This window comes from Varanus komodoensis, unplaced genomic scaffold, assembly GCF_004798865.1.
Source record: "Varanus komodoensis strain SLA01 unplaced genomic scaffold, ASM479886v1 scaffold109, whole genome shotgun sequence".
Classification (NCBI taxonomy): Eukaryota; Metazoa; Chordata; class Lepidosauria; order Squamata; family Varanidae; genus Varanus; species Varanus komodoensis.
In genome coordinates this window covers 78,614-97,298 of record NW_025335313.1, presented here as the reverse complement: position 1 = coordinate 97,298, position 18,685 = coordinate 78,614, and the positions used below count along the sequence as shown (strand labels likewise).

At 40.2% G+C, this 18,685-nt stretch overlaps 1 protein-coding gene across 1 annotated transcript; it reads left to right on the top strand.

Moving 5' to 3' along the window:
- The first annotated feature begins 336 nt into the window (after positions 1-336).
- Positions 337-17,398, top strand: NAE1 (NEDD8 activating enzyme E1 subunit 1). Its single transcript, XM_044419794.1, has 20 exons — positions 337-430; positions 2,052-2,155; positions 2,236-2,296; positions 4,908-4,938; positions 5,141-5,212; positions 6,468-6,547; positions 7,930-8,039; positions 8,418-8,527; positions 9,212-9,274; positions 10,116-10,179; positions 10,466-10,557; positions 10,652-10,711; positions 10,795-10,928; positions 12,475-12,550; positions 13,505-13,544; positions 14,143-14,229; positions 15,528-15,620; positions 16,260-16,374; positions 16,470-16,519; positions 16,997-17,398. The coding sequence occupies exons 1-20, from the start codon at positions 354-356 to the stop codon at positions 17,104-17,106; spliced, it is 1,629 nt and encodes a 542-aa protein (XP_044275729.1). The 5' UTR covers positions 337-353; the 3' UTR covers positions 17,107-17,398.
- Positions 17,399-18,685: the final 1,287 nt, after the last annotated feature.

Sequence of the window (18,685 nt, the reverse complement as noted above, 5' to 3'; positions counted from 1 at the left end):
TCACGTCCCTAAGGAGCTGCAGGCTCCGTGCCGTGTTCGCGTTTTCCCCGGGGCTCCTGTTCTCCCGCGGCTCGCCGGGCGCAGATGCATCTTCTCGCCGCTGCCGCATCCCTGCAGCGCGGCAACTGGCCCTTTTGCATGCGCCGGCCGCGCTGCGCCAACGAGCGCTCGTAGGAAGCGCGACGCCGGCGCCTGCCGAGCCCGGGCCGGCGGGATCCGGGGGAGCGCCCGCCGCGGCGGCACGTGGTTGGGCAGGGAGCCGCGCCGGGCTGGCGTCACCTCGGCGCGGAGGCGGCGCGTCCCGGGTTCCCTGAGCCGAGGGCCTGGGCCCAGCGAGAGGCGCCCGTAGCATCATGGCGGCGGCGGCGGCGCCGCACCTCCCGCCGGGCGCAGTCAGCCTGAAGGAGCAGCGCTACGACCGGCAGCTCAGGTCGGCCTGGAGGGCGCGCTGCGGCCGCGTCGCCCGGCGCCCCGCGCTACGGGGGGGCCGGGGGCGGCGGGGGGCGGCGGGGAGGCTGCTCCGGGCCCCGAGGCGGGCGGCGCCCTTCCTTGGACCGGAGCCTAGTGGCGCCCCTCGGCTAGGGCAACTGGGGCCAGTCCAGGATTCCTCTCTTCTCGCTACGAACTAGGCCTCCCTGGGTACAGCTGAGAAACCCGAGTCGAAATCCGAACAAGCCACCCCGTTGGTCAAGCTGCTTTGCAAGGGAGTGTGGTCTGTTGCCGACAGGGCTTTATTAGCGCTGGGGAGACGGGGGCTCCGCGTTAAAATACGGTTCTCCTTTGGTGACGCATACGCTCGCCCTCGCTCCCGCTCTCAGGCTTGATGTCGAGACACAGTGGGAAGGGGGAGAGCACCCACAGTCTCTTGAATGTCCACGGATTTCTTTAATAGATTTGTATACTGCTTACCAGAAGCTGTGGTAATTCTCTTTATCAAATATTATTATCAATGCTTCAAAAGCAAGCAAACTGACCACTAATAGCATATCCACTTCATTCATTTTATAGTTTGAAAAAATAATTATAAAATGCATACATTTTGAAAATTTCAAAGATTAAGAAGATTTAAAAGAAATGTGTAGGTTATCCAAGTGCCTTTGAAGATGGTATGGGCACTTCAGCTAATTCAAAATAGAACAGCATGGTTATCAGAAAGGACCAGTTCTGGAGGACATATCATGTTGGTCCTCCTCCAACTGCACTGGCTGCCTGTTACTTCCCCGGGCCCAATTCAAAGTGCTTATGAGAACATAGAAAGCCTTAAATGGCTTGGGACTGGGATATCCAGAGGAATGCCTGTTGAATTTTGGGTTGTGTCATGTGAATTTAGCTGTGCTATCGAAGTGTAACAGTTCACAACTTGACAACAAACCATAGTTTGTTAGTCCCATTGATTTCACACAACCCTGGGTACAGAAACAACTAACTTTCAATCCCTACGCTGGTGAAGGACTGACCCGAGATTTCCCTGGATGTGCCCATAGCTGGTGGAAGGAGGTGGTTCTGTGACCCTGAAAGACAAGACTGTGCTAACACCTCTTTATATTCCTGTAAAATGTGAGGAAAAGGGAAGTTATTTTTTCCTTAGTACTTTGCCTATTCTATGCACAGGAATTTTTTTTCTGCAGAATAAAGCTTTTTCCACCTCACTGCCCTGGACTGCCTGCTTGAATGGCTATTTCGCATGCCAGGACTGAATGTCATGTTTGTGGATAACACTGTCTTGTCATGTTTGGTGAACGTAGCCAATGAGTGGTAAAGGGTTGTGGTAGGAATTGCGGCTTTGACTTCTCAGTCAAGTCAGTACTTTAATCATTAAACCACACTTGCTCTTCGGTACCATTTAGTCCATTTCCTTTTTCAGGGGTGATTACTTCTGCTCATTTATTTCTTTTCTGTTCTAAGGCCTTCAGCTAGAAATGTTTGCATATTTATCAAATGAAGTGGTCATAATTTGAATCATAGATTAGTAAAGCATCAACTTCACCTATACTCCCTGCCTAGAGCTGAATTTGGAATATGTTATTCATGTCATCATTTTTGTGTTGCAGACTGTGGGGTGATCATGGACAAGAAGCTTTGGAATCTGCTCATGTTTGCATGATAAATGCAACTGCCACAGGAACAGAGATACTCAAAAACTTAGTTCTGCCAGGTATAAATAAAGACAAAGCTTTAACTTGAGTTTAAGAACTGTTCTTTGGTATAAGCTTCATATTGGTTTTTTTCTTCAAGGTGTTGGATCATTTACAATCGTAGATGGGAATGAAGTGACTGGTGAAGATGTTGGAAATAGGTAATGTGCATTCTACAAAACTTTGGTTTATTTTCATCAACATGAAAACTGAATTACGAAACCATATAGAAACACAAATTAGCTGCATTATTACAAATATAAAATGCATAGAATCAGAAAACAACCATAGATTTAATTCTGAGTAAAAGCACTGAAATTAGTTTTTTCCCAAATCTTACAGTGCAATCTAGTACATGTTCTATGGAGTTCAGTGGATTGCAGCCTTAAAATACTTGTCTACTGCTGTAGAGAAATTTGCAACAGACAGTATGACATCAACCTTCCTGCTCCTTAAGAAAGTTCTTGTACATTATACATCACAGTTGTGAATGAGCCAACATTCTGGTGCTAAGTCTAAAATCTGCTGGGTTTGCACGTACATAAGGGTGCGAATGTGCTCATCCACATCCCCACTCGATTTTAGTCCTCTGTGTGTAGGTAAATGCCTGCCAATGTTTCATGTTCAGCTCCAAATTATGGTTTATAACCATGATGAAAAGTGGGTTTGTAAACTGAATAGGTGTTAACCATGGTTTGGGAAAATATAAGTGCAGATATGATGCTGCTTAACTCTGAAAAACAAGTGTTCATGGGAACTGCACACAAAAGGGGAGGAGCTCACATGCCTGTAGGGTGTTCCCTGAGCTATAGTTAGAAGGTTGGACAATTTTATATCTCTATCAGGTTTATTTCAAAATTACTCGTAAGAGAGATTGCAAATATTCAGTGGCACTCTCTAGAACAGTGGTTTTCAGCCTTTTTACTGTTGGGGACTGGCAAAAATAGGATTTTTTTGGCGGGGCGGGGGGGGGACTGCTGAGGCAGAAATAAGCGTTATATACATAATATAGTATTTTGTGTATTAGTTTTAAAATATAATACCAAAAATGATACTTCTCTAAAATAACCAGTAACTGACCTGTAAAAATGCTAATAAAAGAATAAAATATTGAAATTAAATGTAATCAAATACAACTTAAATTTTTAGAGAGCAATATGTAGATAAGGCTAGTGCAAAATCTGCTGTTCCTTTTTTCAAGAATACTTGATCAAAAATTTACAATAGCAAAATACAAAATCCATATAAATGCAGTACTATACTCATAGCAAATATAAATGCAATAGTAACAGCAGAGCAATACAAAATCAAAGTTGCTTAGTACAGTAATATTCATGACGTTAAATAATGAAATAAAACAAACCCCACCCACTCAAACCCCCATACAGATCAGCACGGATTGGCCAAGAAAACACAGTTGACACAACCCTGCCTTAACATTTCCTTACCAAGAGAAAACATAGCAGAAAAGGCCTGGTCTTCAGGGCCCACCCAGAGGGTGGACCAGCAGCGCGGCTCCCAGCTGGCTCCCATGAAGCTGTCTCTCCAACCAAAATCCAGCCCGCGCTCCGGCTCTCTGAATCACCCTGCCCCTTCCGTGGAGCTGTGCAGGCTCTTTCCCACCTCCTCCTCCAATCAGCTCAGTTCCCCTAGTGATGCAGCAGCGCTGAGTGAGCAGGAAGAGCAGGCTGAGTGCAAATTGCTGCTCTTATATTTAGCCACCCTTCTGCAGCTCCTCTCCACTCTGCCCCCCCCCCCCCCGGGGCTTCTTCATCAGGGCTTTTATGGGGACCAGCAGGAAATCTGCAGACCAGCAGTTGAAAACCACTGCTCTAGAACACCACCACCCTACAACCAAGTAGAAAATTGTTATTTATTTTATATTGTTATTTATTTTATATTGTTACTATTGTATTTTTCTTCTTGTTGTGAGCCGCCCCGAGGCTTCGGCGAATGGGGCGGCATATAAATGTTTTAATAAATAAATAAATAAATAAATAGTGGGAAGCCTGTATTTTTGGCTACGCAAAGAACTACATCTGTGACTTTGTTGAAGAAGGAATAGCATATTCCAGCTCTTTTGTCAATATGGTTTGAATTGATACTTGGTACTTGTCACATGCTGGCGTCAGTTAATTCACCACACGTATAACTTGCAGCTCAGCCCACATTAGCCATGTCAGTGTTAAACTCACTCTTGGCACCTTGTTAATGGCATAAATGTTTAGTGTGGGTGGACCTGGGAGATGTATATGTCTGAAATTATTAGGTAACTACCTCAGGTTGAGCTTAATGATGCACAGACCTACATAACCTCTTTGAAACACATCAGTTGTACGAATGACATACAGGATCCTCCTGATTGCAGAGGAAATGCAGAGGGTGACAGCCAGATATTATTTTTGTGCTCTTTGTATGTGGTCTTAGTGATCACTAGTAAGGCTTTGTTTAAAATGCTTTATGAGAATCGTAAAGTATTGATATCAAACACATCTTTGTTATCTAGAAAACATTATTGGAGAGGGAAAACAAGATGAAATTTTGTGGGGGGTATATTTCATACAGAAAAGCAGCCTTCCACAATCTGGTCCCTTTCCAGATGCTTTAGTGTTCCCATTGGCCCCTGCTACTACCATTATCAGGAATGCTGAGAATTGCCTAAAACACCTGGTGGTTACCACCTTGGACAAAGCTGGAGAATAGTAACACCTTTGATTTCCAGAAATGTTTCATCACAGTAAAACTCTAAAAGAATGTTTTTCTGCTTTTTAGTTTCTTCCTGCAAAGAAGCAATATTGGCCAGGTAAGAAAAAAAATAAATGTGTTTTGCTAAAAAGTAACTATTTATCAAAATGCGCAGAAAGGCATTCTGAGTGAAAGAAACATACAACCCGGTTCTGTACACGTTTACTTAGAAGAAAGTCTCACTGTAATCAGTGGAGTTTACTTTCAAGTAAACGTGCCACAACAATCTAGGACTTATCATTGTTATTATTTTTGAACAGAATCGAGCCCAGTGTGCTACAGAACTGTTACAAGAATTGAATAATGATGTCTCGGGAAATTTCGTGGAAGAGGTTTGTCCCAAGCACTTTTTATGCAGCAGTGATAGCATATTACAAAGGTATAGAAGACTAGATTGCATGGCTGTATTATCTGTACTATCTACAGGGGACTGCAGGTGGCGCAGTGGTTTAAACTGCTGTGCTGCTGGGCTGGTTGATCGAAAGGTCGCCAGTTCGAATGTGCACAACGGGGTGAGTTCCCGTTGCTCCGTCCCAGCTCCTGCTAACCTTGCAGTTCGAAAGCATGCAAATGCAAGTAGATAAAAAGGTACCACTTTGGTGGGCCCATAACAGTGTTCTGTGCACTTTGGTGTTTAGTCATGCTGGCCACATGACCACGGAGACTGTCTGCGGATAAATGCTGGCTCCCTCGGCTAGGAAACGGAGATGAGCACCGCCCCCTAGAGTCAGGCATGACTGGACTTAACGTCAAGGGGAAACCTTTACCTTCACCTTTTACTATCTACAGACATATGATTACAGAAGTGCTAGTTTGCAAAAAAATTAGCATTTCTAGCATTTCTTAGGAATTCTAGCATTGCTTCCCCCAATACGTATTATCCAGTGTAACTGCACCGTAATTCAGGATAAGGCTGTGTCAGAAGGCATCATCATCCTTTCTTTGGGCAGCAAGTCCTCTTCATGTTTTCTGTACTGATATTACAGAGCAGCAGATGTACTCTAAACGTAGGATAGCTTCTGAAATTCATACTGCTTTACGAAGATACAAGCGCCAGGATTTTATGTGGCAGCAAATGCTGACCGATAAGCATGACATGACGATTTCAGTTTAGGGTAGCATGAATGATACAAGTTCTGGGCCTGCACATCATGCCAAATAACCCAAGAATGGGGAGTTCCTGCATTGTTTTAGAAACCAGGTGAAAAGTGAAAATGGTGAATGGGCAGTGCAGTTGCTTCACTGTGTTCCTGGCACCTCCTTCATTGTCATTTTCTGCCAGCTGGGTCAATAGCTAGGCTGGTACAGTATACTCTGTGTTGAAGAGGCTTCTCCTTCACCTTGCAGGTGCAGTATGCCTGTGGAGATAAGGAATATATAGTTTCAGGGTTGTTTTGCCTGTTTTGGTGGCTTTTAGGGAAAAGAAAGTTTTAATTTTGATTACGTGTACATGTATGTACATATAAAAATATATTTGCAATTCAGGAAAGGTGCACCTAGTCAGATAAGTGAAAACACTGGTTTTGCTTCCTTTTGCCTTTTATTACATTATCCAGTATACATGTGTATCTTTTATGTTTTGTTAAGAATCCAGATAAACTTCTAGACAATGATCCTTCATTTTTCTGTCGGTTTAATGTAGTGATTGCAACTCAACTCCCAGAGAGGTAAGTAGAGAGACATACATTTTGTTTTGAAGATGGAAATACAGATTAATGGAAAATCAAGTGTTTCATTCTTGTTTTTCCATTTTAAATCTCAGAACAAAGAGTTTTCCTTATCCTAGACCACGATTCCATTTATGGAGATCATGCTTCACTCCAGCTCTTACCCTTTCAGTGAAACCAAAAAGAATGTACCACCAGCTTTGGAATCGATAGATACAGGCTATATTAGGTGTTCCAGGAACTTGAGTTACCAGGTCACTCCCCTTCCCCCTCCAGGTGACGCATGTCTGGCAAGAAAGTGGTAGGGATTGCTGGAGAAAGTTGAAGGCATGGAAGAGACCTTTTAGCAGCTGCTTCTCCATCCCCAGTACTTTATATCAGAGGAAACACAGCCTGGGGTTGCAGCCCTGCATCTGTTACTATAAGCTTAAAAGTGGGCTTGTTGGAAGCCTTGTTTCTCTGTATGTACCATCTCCCATTTTAACCTGTATTAATTGTTGACATACCATTTCCCCATAAAGGAATACTCTGTGAGAAATGTGGTTTGTATTTGGATCACAGAATAATATGAGTCACATGAGTGTGGTGACATACTGTTATCTATTTTATTTTTATTTTGAGATCCTTTCCCATTATTTAAGATACTTTGGAGCTTCCTAGAGTGTGTCTTTGTGTGTGTGGGAGGGCTTACCTAGGCTCTTTGTTGATGATCATCTACAATCAGGCAAGGAACTTCTCTTAACTTAAACAAGGACTTGTCTTTCAGAACTTGTTTTTCTCTTGTGCTCTGTGTTTTAGACCTTAGTTGAATGAAGCTTTAACTATCCTTTTATAGACTTTTCTCTGATTTTTGGGTTGGTTCCATTGCTTATTTGTTGCCTTTAATGGAAAGGCAGGGTACAAATATAACAGATAAGGAGTATCTTGAGGTTCTGCTTAAAATCTTTGTAATGGTTATATAAGTTAATAAAATTGTATTCAAAAGAAATATATGTGATGTACTACTATTAGTTGGGGGAGGGGGTGGGAATCTATTTTGCCATTTGAATTACTAATTGTGTGTAGCAGTCCTAAGCATATTTACCAAAAAGTAAATCCCATTGGCTTCAGTGGAATTGCACACTAAAAATAGTTAGGACTGTAAACATCAGAACTAATGAGTTGTGGATCTACAAGTGGAAAGCATTGTTCTAAATCTTGCACTGCAGCATTAAATGCAGAAAGGGAAACTCAGCGCAAACATATTCTTTTACTTGCACAATACCTCTGCTGCTATGATCACTCCTTATGTAACTATATATTCCAGCATTTGTGAAATAGCGTAATAGCTATATTCCTTCCACTCGTTCTTTTGATCTCACCTCTTACTTTATGTTTTTCAGTACACTGCTACGGCTAGCTGAAGTTCTTTGGAATTACAGCATCCCACTGTTAGTTTGTAGGACTTACGGATTAATAGGATACATGAGAATCATTATTAAAGAACACCCAGGTAAAAGATTTTTAAAGTTCACCTTTACCTATTGCTGTTCCCCTCATAAAAAGTTAGTGTTATGAGACATTTTTACATGTTTGTTTATGACTGTATATACCAGAAACATATGTCAAGAAGTGGCTATGACCTGCTGAGAACCAAATAACAGTCAGGAATTAACATGATAGGTTATGAAGTAAGATACATAATCCAGTTCCAAGCAGTAAATCTGACAGAGTGTCTCTAACTATGCACCATTTTCCAGTGTTTTTAATGCATGCTACCAGTTCAGGATGATGCTAAATTGTCATACAAGTTTGTAAAACTTACATATTGAGATACAATCAGTTATTTAGTGTTTGTTTCAACCTAAAATATTGTTTAATTTTTCAATAGTTGTAGAATCTCATCCTGATAATGCGTTGGATGATCTGAGACTAGACAATCCTTTTCCAGAACTGAGAGAGCATGTTCAGTCTTACGATTTGGAACATATGGAAAAAAAGGTTGGTTTGAGTGTACTCTCCTGCTTAGCAGTATGCATTCAAGCTTTAGAAACAATTTATAAATTGATTCTAGAAGGACTGGATTGCAGGCTATAGCCATTGCCTTAAAAAGACTTTTAAAAATGGTGGAGGGGATTGACATGGAGATGATTTAGGTGGGTTTATGTGTAGCCTGTTTTTATTCTGTTGAAGGTTTTAATAAGTTAGAAATTCATTATGAAATGTGAGGCCCGTTTTATTCTAGGAAAAATGTACTAAGCATGCTTTTTGAACAAAATCCTTTGTCGCAGGCTTGCCTTCTCCACACATTTCCTCCTTAATCTCATTGCAAAGCCATGGTATTCAGCCCAACAAGGATCCATCGATTCCAAAATAAAAATTGTTAGGGTGCTCTTGAATGTTGCACTTTTGCAGCTTCAGATACAGAGTCAAACTGATTTTTCAGCACTAACTGTGGGGATTTGCAAAGTTATGTGAACTCTTAGAAGTAGGTTCTTCAGATTAATCACGTGAAATAATTCTGCTGTAAATACCTTATGGCAACTGTTACTGAAGGCAATTCTGTTCACCTGCTTATTTTTGTTGAACTCTGAATTTCTGTGGTGAATTGATTTTGTACAGCAATACCCCTTCCCAACTTTTTTTTTTTTTTTGGCTATACTTGCTTTAATTTTGCATTTACAGGAACACAGCCACATTCCTTGGATTGTGATTGTATCCAAATATCTAGAAAAATGGTATAATGAGGTATGTAGATACCATGGTAGTAGTCTAACATACATGATCTGTCCTTTGTACTGCAGAAGTATAGCAATTATTCCACTCTCCAAAGAATATGTATTACTATGGTTCAGGACCAAGTTTGTAATCTTGCTTAAATCCTGTTGAATTTAATGTAAAAATTAGCCAAACTTTGTGTAGGATAGCTGCTAAAAAACAAATGGTCTAATACTATACAGAAACTCCTGTGGTACACACACTCTGTGTGTACCTCCCAGCTTTCTGTATCATGTAAGTTACTTAGGCTCTGGGTATGCTGTGTATTGGGGTGGAGCAATAAGCACAGCCAGACTTTACTGAGGATTCTTCTGTGTGTGCGCACTTTGTGCTTTTGTATTAAATATACTTTCTTAAAGGTGCATTCTATGCAATCCTAGGCTTAAAGGCCTTTATTTCCCTGCATGTCTCAGCCAGCTATGCTGCTTGTTTAGCTTGATACTGGTAATTGCTGTGTTGTCAAAAAGTACTATTGTAAGCTCCTTTGTAATCCACTTTGATTGCTCTGTTTAAAGCAACTGTAGTAAAACTAAAAACTGACATGGATGTCATCTTTGTTATGTGTAAAGCAGGTGCAAGAAAATCAGTGGAACAAGTTGATGATGATTTCAGTTCACTTGGTTTCATTAGGTCTTTTCTGGGCATTGCTATGTCTAGAAAAGACCTGGAAGTGATTGACCAAATTCAGTGTTTGGTATGTCCTGGAATATAGATGCACACTCAGTACTCCCTTAGTTTTGCTGGGGTTTTCTCTCTATAAAACATTGAATGTTTTGCTTTTCTATAATTGAAATATATATATTCCATTTAGAACAGTGGTCAGATTCCTAAGAGCTACAAAGAAAAGCAAGCTTTCCGAGAGATGATTCGGCAAGGTAATGTCAAGTGAAAGCTTCTGACAGTATACTAAATGCAACTGTTATGTGTATATTTTTTGCCGATGTTATTTTTTTATCTTGAGTACTATTCTATATTAAGAATGCACATAAAAGTTAATGCGTGTAAGATTAGTTTAATGTGTTCTATTATTAAATTAGTATGCCAGAAACTCAATGTGTATGTAAACTTACGCATTAACATGAATTTTGTGAAACTGAAGAAGCATAAAGAACATCTGTGTTTAAGTCTTACTCTTTACGGTGATAATTTATTCACAATTAGGAATCTTAAAAAATGAAAATGGAGGGCTAGAAGATGAAGAAAACTTTGAAGAAGCTATTAAAAATGTAAACACAGCTGTGATTGCTACTAAGGTAAGATAAGATCCCTCTCAAAATATTTGATCTGCATAAACACTCCTTCATTGGAAAAGTTGATGAAATGCATATACTCTTTTTTTCTGAATAGATACCAGGTTGTATTGAAGACATTTTCAATGATGATCGTTGTATCAATCTTTCACAGCAGGTAATAAATATAGCTTAAGCTGATGTCCAGTATTCTGCTTCTCTAAATAGAAGATATCAGTGTCTTTTTTTGTTTACTTTTAGACGCCTTCCTTTTGGATTTTGGCTCGAGCCGTTAAGGAATTTGTGGCAAAAGAGGGTCAAGGAAATTTACCTGTCCGGGGCACAATTCCAGATATGATTGCAGATTCTGGAAAATTTATTAAATTGCAAAATATGTAAGTATTATTTATTTTCATCTTTATATCATGCCCATATTGAATTATACTTCCATGAGAAATATCTATGTTGTAAGCCGCCCCGAGGCTTCAGCGAATGGGGCGGCATAAAAATGTTTTAATAAATAAATAAATAAATAAATATAAATGTTTTCTGCAGTTTCAAGACAGCTGCCTCTTAACTGTCACTTTGCAATGACTATTTCTGTAAACTGGTTCCAAAGTTGTAGATTCCAGTATCACTGAAAGTATAGGAAACAGTTTTTAAAAGTTAGGGTATAAGTCCTAGTCAAAGCAGGAAACAGATATCTCCCCTCTCCCTAGTTATACTTGCTTGTTCGGGAAAATTTGAGCAGACTGAAACAAAAATGCTTCTTGCATTATCCAATAGTGTGTGTAAAACTAAAGCTTTGATACTGTTACTCATCATAACATTAATTCTCTACTTCATATTGGAATAACCAAGAGCTAATATGCTTAGTTAGCTGCACATTTCAGTATTCTTTCATGTAGCAGGATTTGTTCTGGGGTTTGTCTGAATGACACCAGAACAATGATCTAGTTGAACCTGCAGGATCAGGCATGAGTGGGAGAACCATTGGAGATGGGATGTGCAGCTGTCTTGAACAGGGGAGCAGAATTTCAGGCTGACAGGCCAAATCTGGACAACTTGAAGTCTTCAGGCCTCTATTTATTTGGGGTTTACTGGCTTTTGTGAAGTTTGTTCTCCATTCCAAAAGATTGAAATGCCTCTGTACAACTTAATTGCTGACAGTAAGAGCTTTAAACTAAATGTGCTGATTTTTTTGTCACATCTACCACTGGAATAGGCCTTCTCTGAAATGGAATTCAGCTCTCTGGAACACCCTTGGTTTAGAAGCATGTTTAAAATTCATAAAAGTTGTGCATGTCTGATTTTTCTTTCACTAGCATTCTCTCTTTCAGGAATATAAGAAAGCCAATTGTTTCTTTTAATCCAATTGGATCACAGTGCAAACTAAGCACCATATACATGTAGAGCATTTACAGTGTAATAATGCTCAGAAATTCCATTTTTCCATGGCACATACTCCAAACTAGTGTGTCTAGGTTGGCAGGCTTAGAAAATTACATTCGGGCTGTTCATTCCACTAACTACTTAGCCAGAAAGTTATTTGTTCCTTTATTTATGTTCATGTTGCTAATAATAAATATCCAAACAGATTATAGTTTCTTTAATTTTCAGTGGCTTGGATTCAAACTTAAGCTTAGTGGAATTTCAATTACAAAGGGACAAGTCTGGATCCAGCCCAATTACAATTTCTGTCATTTCTGTTTTGTACAGGGATCTCTTTGTGTATATAAGAAGTATGTATGAAGTAATAATAACCATGTAAATAGACATTTAAATATAAAGAGAATCCAGGAGGAAGCCAGTGGTTTTAATGTCTTTCATTCCATTTATAACTGCTAATTTATGAGTGTAAACATCCATGGAAAATAAACCTACATACTCTAAGAAACAGTCTTAATTAATGCTTACTTTTTAGCATTTTTCCTTTCTAAGATATCGTGATAAAGCCAAGAAAGATGCTGAAGCTGTGGCTAACTATGCTGCTAAGCTGCTACAGTCGATAGGCAAGGTGAGCTTAATGAAAATGTAGTTTTGAATCTCTGTTGTTCCTTGACATGGAAGGAGATGGAAACAAATAATTTGTATTAAAGGTTAAACCCAAAGAGCCCCTTACATGTGCTTTTAAATTTGTATTTGATCAACAGGCCTGTTGACATTGAAAATGTTTTTTTCAGACTTGGAAGATAGAAATAAAGGTCTTGTTAGGGGCATCAAGTAAGACAAGGGTGGGGGGAAATGTTTCAATTTAGGAAAAAAAAGTGTCCTAAAAGACACTACTGTTTGTGTGGCTTTCCCAGTATCTACATTAATATAATTGTATCTAGTGTAGGCAAATGAATTAACTTTTCATGTAGACAGAGGGATAATGAGGAATTAGATTTAGGAAGGGACAAGTGGGAACTTAATATAGGGAAGGAAACGTCATCTCTTTAGCTGGCAAGAGTGAATGCCTACATGCTGCTTTCTTCCTCTGGTGGCACATGTACCATGCGTGACTTTTGGGCTTTTTGAAGGGCTGGAGGTTTCTGCTGCAGCTACCTACCATCAACAACCGTTCCCTCTATCCCAGGGGTCTCAAATTCAACTTACCTGGGGGCCGCTGGAAGTAGAGTCTGGGTGAGGCTGGGCTGCATCAAGTATTCCACCACCGTGGTGGTGGTGGGCCGCTCATCCCGCGGCTGGCCCGGGCGCCGCCGGCGCTTTGAATGCCGCAGGGCCCCTCCCCTGTGCCCCGCCTGGCCCGGCAATTGGCCCGTGGGCCACAAGTTTGAGACCCCTGCTCTATCCCCATGTTACATGTGGACTTAGGTAACCAACATCCCAGTACTGCTGGAATATATTTGACCTCCACTTCCTGGTAGAGGGTTAAATTGGCATTTAATTTTTTAATTTAACAATGATTTAAAAGCAGAATATTAGAGGAAAAGAATGTTAACTGGAAAAAACACCTTTTATTTTTTAGGCACCAGAATCCATTTCTCAGAGAGACTTAAAACTACTCTGTAAGTATATTTTTATTATTTTACATTGCAATTTTTATTACTATGAGATCATAAAGGGCAGTGTCTTTCACTGCTGGTCCACGAACTGGTACTGGCCCCCCAGCATTTCCTGGCAATCCATGAAAGAGCCGCTGCCCTCCGCATGCGCAACAGCGGCATCTCGCTCTCCAGGACCAGCACAGTGCTCTCGCTGCTCAATCCCCACCTCTGCCGAGGAGGCTGGGGAAGGGAGAGGCAGCTCAATAGGAGCTCAGCCAGGAGCTGTGCCGTGCCTGGTCTGCCCTCTTGGTGGAGACCCAAAGATGGGTCTTTTTCCTTTCTCTGCTGTGTTTTCTGCCAGGAAGGAAATGCTGAGGTGGGACTGTGCTGAGTGTGTTTTCTCAGCCAGTCTGTGCTGGTGTGTATGGGGTTTGACTGGGTGGGGTTCGTTCTATTTCATTGTTTAACATGATGAATATTACTATATTAAGTAACTTTGTTTGATTTTGTATCGCTCTGCTATTGATATTGTATTTGAATGACCATAGTAATGAATTTATATTGATTTTGTACTTTTTTATCTTTCCCTTTTCCCCTGCCTGCTCACCTTTCTGTTTAGGCAGTAACTCAGCTTTTCTTCGAGTGGTGCGCTGCAGATCTCTTTCTGATGAGCATGGGTTGAGCACGGCAAACAAAGAAGAGATAAGTAAGAAGATCATAACATTTTCTGTAGAAGTCTTTGTGTTTTTATGTGTGTGTTAGCAAGGCAAAAGACCTATTCAAACCCGGAAGAAAGTGAGATATAATAGAATAGTACAGTTGGGTGAGAAGGCCATTGGGTCCAGCCCCTGCTAGTGCAGGACACTAAGTTACACCATCCTATTCAAATTACTGTCCTGATGCTTTATGAATGTGTCTGGTGCAGGAGAGCCCACAGCTTCCCCAGGTAATAGGTTCTACTGTCATACTGCTCTGACTGTGAAGAAATTCTTCTTTGTGTCTAGTCTAAATCTGGTTTCTTGAAATTTAAGTCCATTATTCCATGTCTTGCTCTCTGGAATGAATGAGAAAAGATTTTGTTCTTCCTCTTTGTGACAGCCTTTGAGATACTTGTATAGTGCTATCATATCTTCCCTGAGCCTTCTCTTCTTGAGGCTGAATGTGCAAAAAGTTAAGTTTGACATTACAAAGTACTTTGACTGTACAAAAATCTCACATAGAAAAAAACTTGGGGTAATTATTCAGTTGATGTGAAAATAGTATTTTAATTTTTTAAAGCGGAGTAGTTACATGTCTTCATTGCCTAACCATACAGTGTGAGCTCTCCCTTAAGTCTCTGTTGAAACAGCACGTAAGTTAGTCATGGATTCTCCTGCCCAATCTCTCTGTTGTCCACTCCTTCCCCTTACCTGTTTCACCCAACTGGAAACCCATTGTTTCCGCAGGATCTTTCTGTGAGTCTTTGCATCCTATCACAGTCAAAGAACAATTATTAGTTGTTTTTATTTTCAGCATTTATACTGCCTTTCAGGTATACACCTTCTCAAGATTGTTGGAAAGTACGAGTAATCTGAGTGCAGAAAGTACTGTGGGTTGGTGTTGATCTCCTGTATTAATCTTATGCTTAATCAAAACCTATGAAAATATATGCAATTCATAATAGTTGGGAAAGTAATCAGAAAACATGACTCTGGAAGGAATAGATGGGAAGAGCTGTGGCTGCTTTATTCTTTAGTTCAACAGGAAAGGTAAAGGGCAGCAGCTGGACTAAAAGGTGGCTGTTCAGAAGAGAAAGAGGTGGATTTGATGTAGGTATCTGAACTAATTTTCATGTTTATCCATATACAGAATATTCAAAAAGTCATAGTGGATGTCTGCTATAGGTTGGGCCACAGTAAAAATGTATTAAGAATAGGTGATCGTCAGTTTTATTTTTTAATTAATGGAACCCTCTCCTCCAATTCTTGTTACGCAACTAAAGTTTTTGTTGTTTTTTCCTTAAAGTTTCACATATGGATAATCCAGATAGTGAGATGGTGCTCTATTTAATGTTACGAGCTGTGGATAGATTCTTTAAACACCATGGTAGATACCCAGGTAAACTTATTTTTAACATTGCCCAGTTGCGACACAGTAGTATAAATAAAAGCTTAATAGTATTCAGTGTTCAATTCAAGGTTCCTGAACAATTAACTGTATATCACACTGATGCTTCTGCATTTATTATCAAACTTCTATATATTTGGAAAATTAAATTGCAAAGGTTTACTAAAGGTGCCATCCTGTGGCCTCCTGAGAATGTCTGGTGAGCCCTAAGATTACTGGGTGCCTCAACTCTGAGGTCATGTGACCTGGAAGGTGGTACTGCTGCTCCTGCTCTGCCTGCCCCCCACACAATCGGCATGGAAATAACAGTGCCAGCTGCTTCTCTGAGACCCAACTGGGTCTCAAGGGACAAAGGGGCGGGGAGGAGAGGAATCTGGGGCTAATGTCTAGATAAACTATGCAGAGCAAGGTGCAGCAGCAGAGAGAACTGCCTCCTTGCCCCGCTTCCTGCCCCGGATAATGCAGAAACCTCTGAATTTGGAGGCTTGCATGCAGCTGATGCAGGGGTCATTGGGTGCTCAGCTGTTAGAATTGGGAGGCAGAACTTCCGTGTTCTCTTTCTGCACAAAATTATATCTTGTTTCCAGTGAAATGTTAGTACTACATATAATATTTAAACATTATTTTCAGGGGTTTATAACTACCAAGTGGAGGATGATATAGGAAAACTGAAATCATGCCTCAATAGTTTTCTTCAAGAATATGGATTACCAGTAACAGTGAAGGATGATTATGTCCATGAATTGTAAGTGTAGTAATAATATGTATGCATGTATAAAAGCTTTCTTAATCTTATGCAAGATCTTATATAAAATAATGCTGCTGTTTTTCCTGTTGTAGTTGCCGTTATGGAGCTGCTGAGCCACATACTATTGCTGCATTTTTGGGAGGTAAGAGTAGTATTATCCTCACATGCCCAAGCTGAACTATAAAATTTACAGCATGTGAAAAGATTATTGCTACATGAAAAGCCTTTTCTCATCTCTCTGGGTAGTGGGAAATCCAAAAGATCACCAGTGCAAATTACAGTCAGGCTCATACAGGAGAAAATGACCTTTCAGATTACCTGGCCCCCCAAAGTTTAGGCCTTTGTAGTCTGTCAAATTCAGTATTACTGGCAGCAGCTCCCCAAGGTCTCTTAGGAGGTTTTCTAGCGCTCAGTAGCCATTTAGCCCTACTAGAGACCTTTGCACTCAACCAGTGAACTAAGCCACCTATGGGAATTCTCAGTCCAACAGCATAAGATGGTCAGAGTTGAAGGAAAGATGAAACTAACAGACTTATTTTTAGGTTTGCATTAATTAGCTGTTTAATGTTGGTTATCAAGTTCTATTTTTTTTTCTTTGTTACTTTCTCCTATTTTACAGGAGCTGCAGCTCAGGAGATTGTGAAAATAATTACAAAACAATTTGTAATTTTTAATAACACCTACATCTACAATGGCATGTCACAGACCTCAACAACATACAAGCTATAGGCTAAGCACCAGCTTATTGTTTGAATTTATAATTGCCTTTTGTTTGCATTTTGTTCTGTAAAGTATTGTTGGCGGAATATTTGCTTTTCTTTATAATTTTTCATCATTCAAATGTAATGAGTTTATTTTACATGTTAATAAAAAGCACTACAACATTGAAGATAATGTAGTTTAAAAATGAGTATACTACCACCACCATTTCTTTTTATTTCTTTAGGTTGTAAGTGCTTTTTTTCTGTACTGTTGGGGGCAGGATTTAGTCTTTAAATAAATATTTATTCCAAGAAATTTACAGCAAGTGATATGTTTTGCTTTCTGAATAAACTCTTGTTACTTGATTTTGAAAGAAAAAAGTGTTCTTGCCGCATACATGCACAGGGTTGGATCCAGAGTGTTTTTTCATAGAAAAATCAAGATCCATTGGAGGCTTCTGGCTAGAGAAAGCAAATAAGCAGCCATTTTTAACTTCTTCCCCCTCCCAGCTGTAGCTTCTACTCTGATGCTGCTCTGAAGGGTCTGTTGCTCTGACTTTGCCATAGCATAAACAGAACTTGGGGGCAAGTTTGCGTCCATAATAATACATGATATACCTTGTACTATTAGTTCTTAAACAATGAACAAGTTTTAAAGCATTTTGGAATAGAATGGGGATAAGTACAGTAGGACCGCCATATCTATGGCCTCAGTTACTGTGGTTTCACTTAACCAAGGTTGACCATCAGCTGTCACATTTGTGAGGATTAGGGGTACAGGACCTCCACAAAAGTAGAGAAACTGCAAATATCTCTAGGGCAGGGGTGGGCAATTAATTTTCCTATGGGGCCACATGAGAAACTTTGACAGTTGTTAAGGGCTGGACCAATACACTTACAGCTCTGCTCAATATATATCTCTATAAAAACAGTAAATGAAACATTACAATGGTACAATGAAAATACGGTGCACAGAACAACACTATTTAATGAATATTCACAAGAACATTAACATTACATGAAAGGCAATAAATTCAATTTAGCAGATCCTTCAAAATTAAAGCACTGCATTTGTATTGCTTGCATCTATATTATGACGATATATATTTGCATTGACTTTTAATTTGCCAGTGACCTCATGCGGGCCAGTCAGGGTCAGCCATTGGGCCGGATGTGGCCTGTGGGCTGTACAATGCCCACGTCTGCTCTAGGGGAAAACTGAATATCTCTAGGGAACTATGCACTATTTGGGGACAGCATTTTCTTTGTCTTGGTACCAGCCAGCCTCTCTTGTGTTTTGCGTCTCGGTGGGTGTGAAGACTCTAGAGATACTTGCATCTTTTCTTTAGAGAGATCCACAATTTTCTGCTAGAGATATTTGCAGTTTTTCCACTTTTGTGGGGGTCCTGTGCACCTGACCCCCACAAATGCAGTGTTCCCTACTATCTGTGGTTTCAAGCATCCATTGGGGGGCTTGGAGCTGATCCCATGGGGATATGGGGCTCCTGCTGTATTTCATAATACATTAAAACCTTGGATTGCGAGCATAATTCATTCTGGAAACATGCTTGTAATCCAAAGCACTTGTATATCAAAGCGAATTTCCC

Excerpts from the sequence above, each read along its gene's own strand:
- NAE1 (XM_044419794.1), top strand. The coding sequence starts at position 354 with ATGGCGGCGGCGGCGGCGCCGCACCTCCCGCCGGGCGCAGTCAGCCTG. Across the intron at positions 6,548-7,929 it reads GCAACTCAACTCCCAGAGAG|TACACTGCTACGGCTAGCTG; the intron begins GTAAGTAGAGAG and ends TATGTTTTTCAG. Across the intron at positions 10,558-10,651 it reads CAGCTGTGATTGCTACTAAG|ATACCAGGTTGTATTGAAGA; the intron begins GTAAGATAAGAT and ends TTTTCTGAATAG.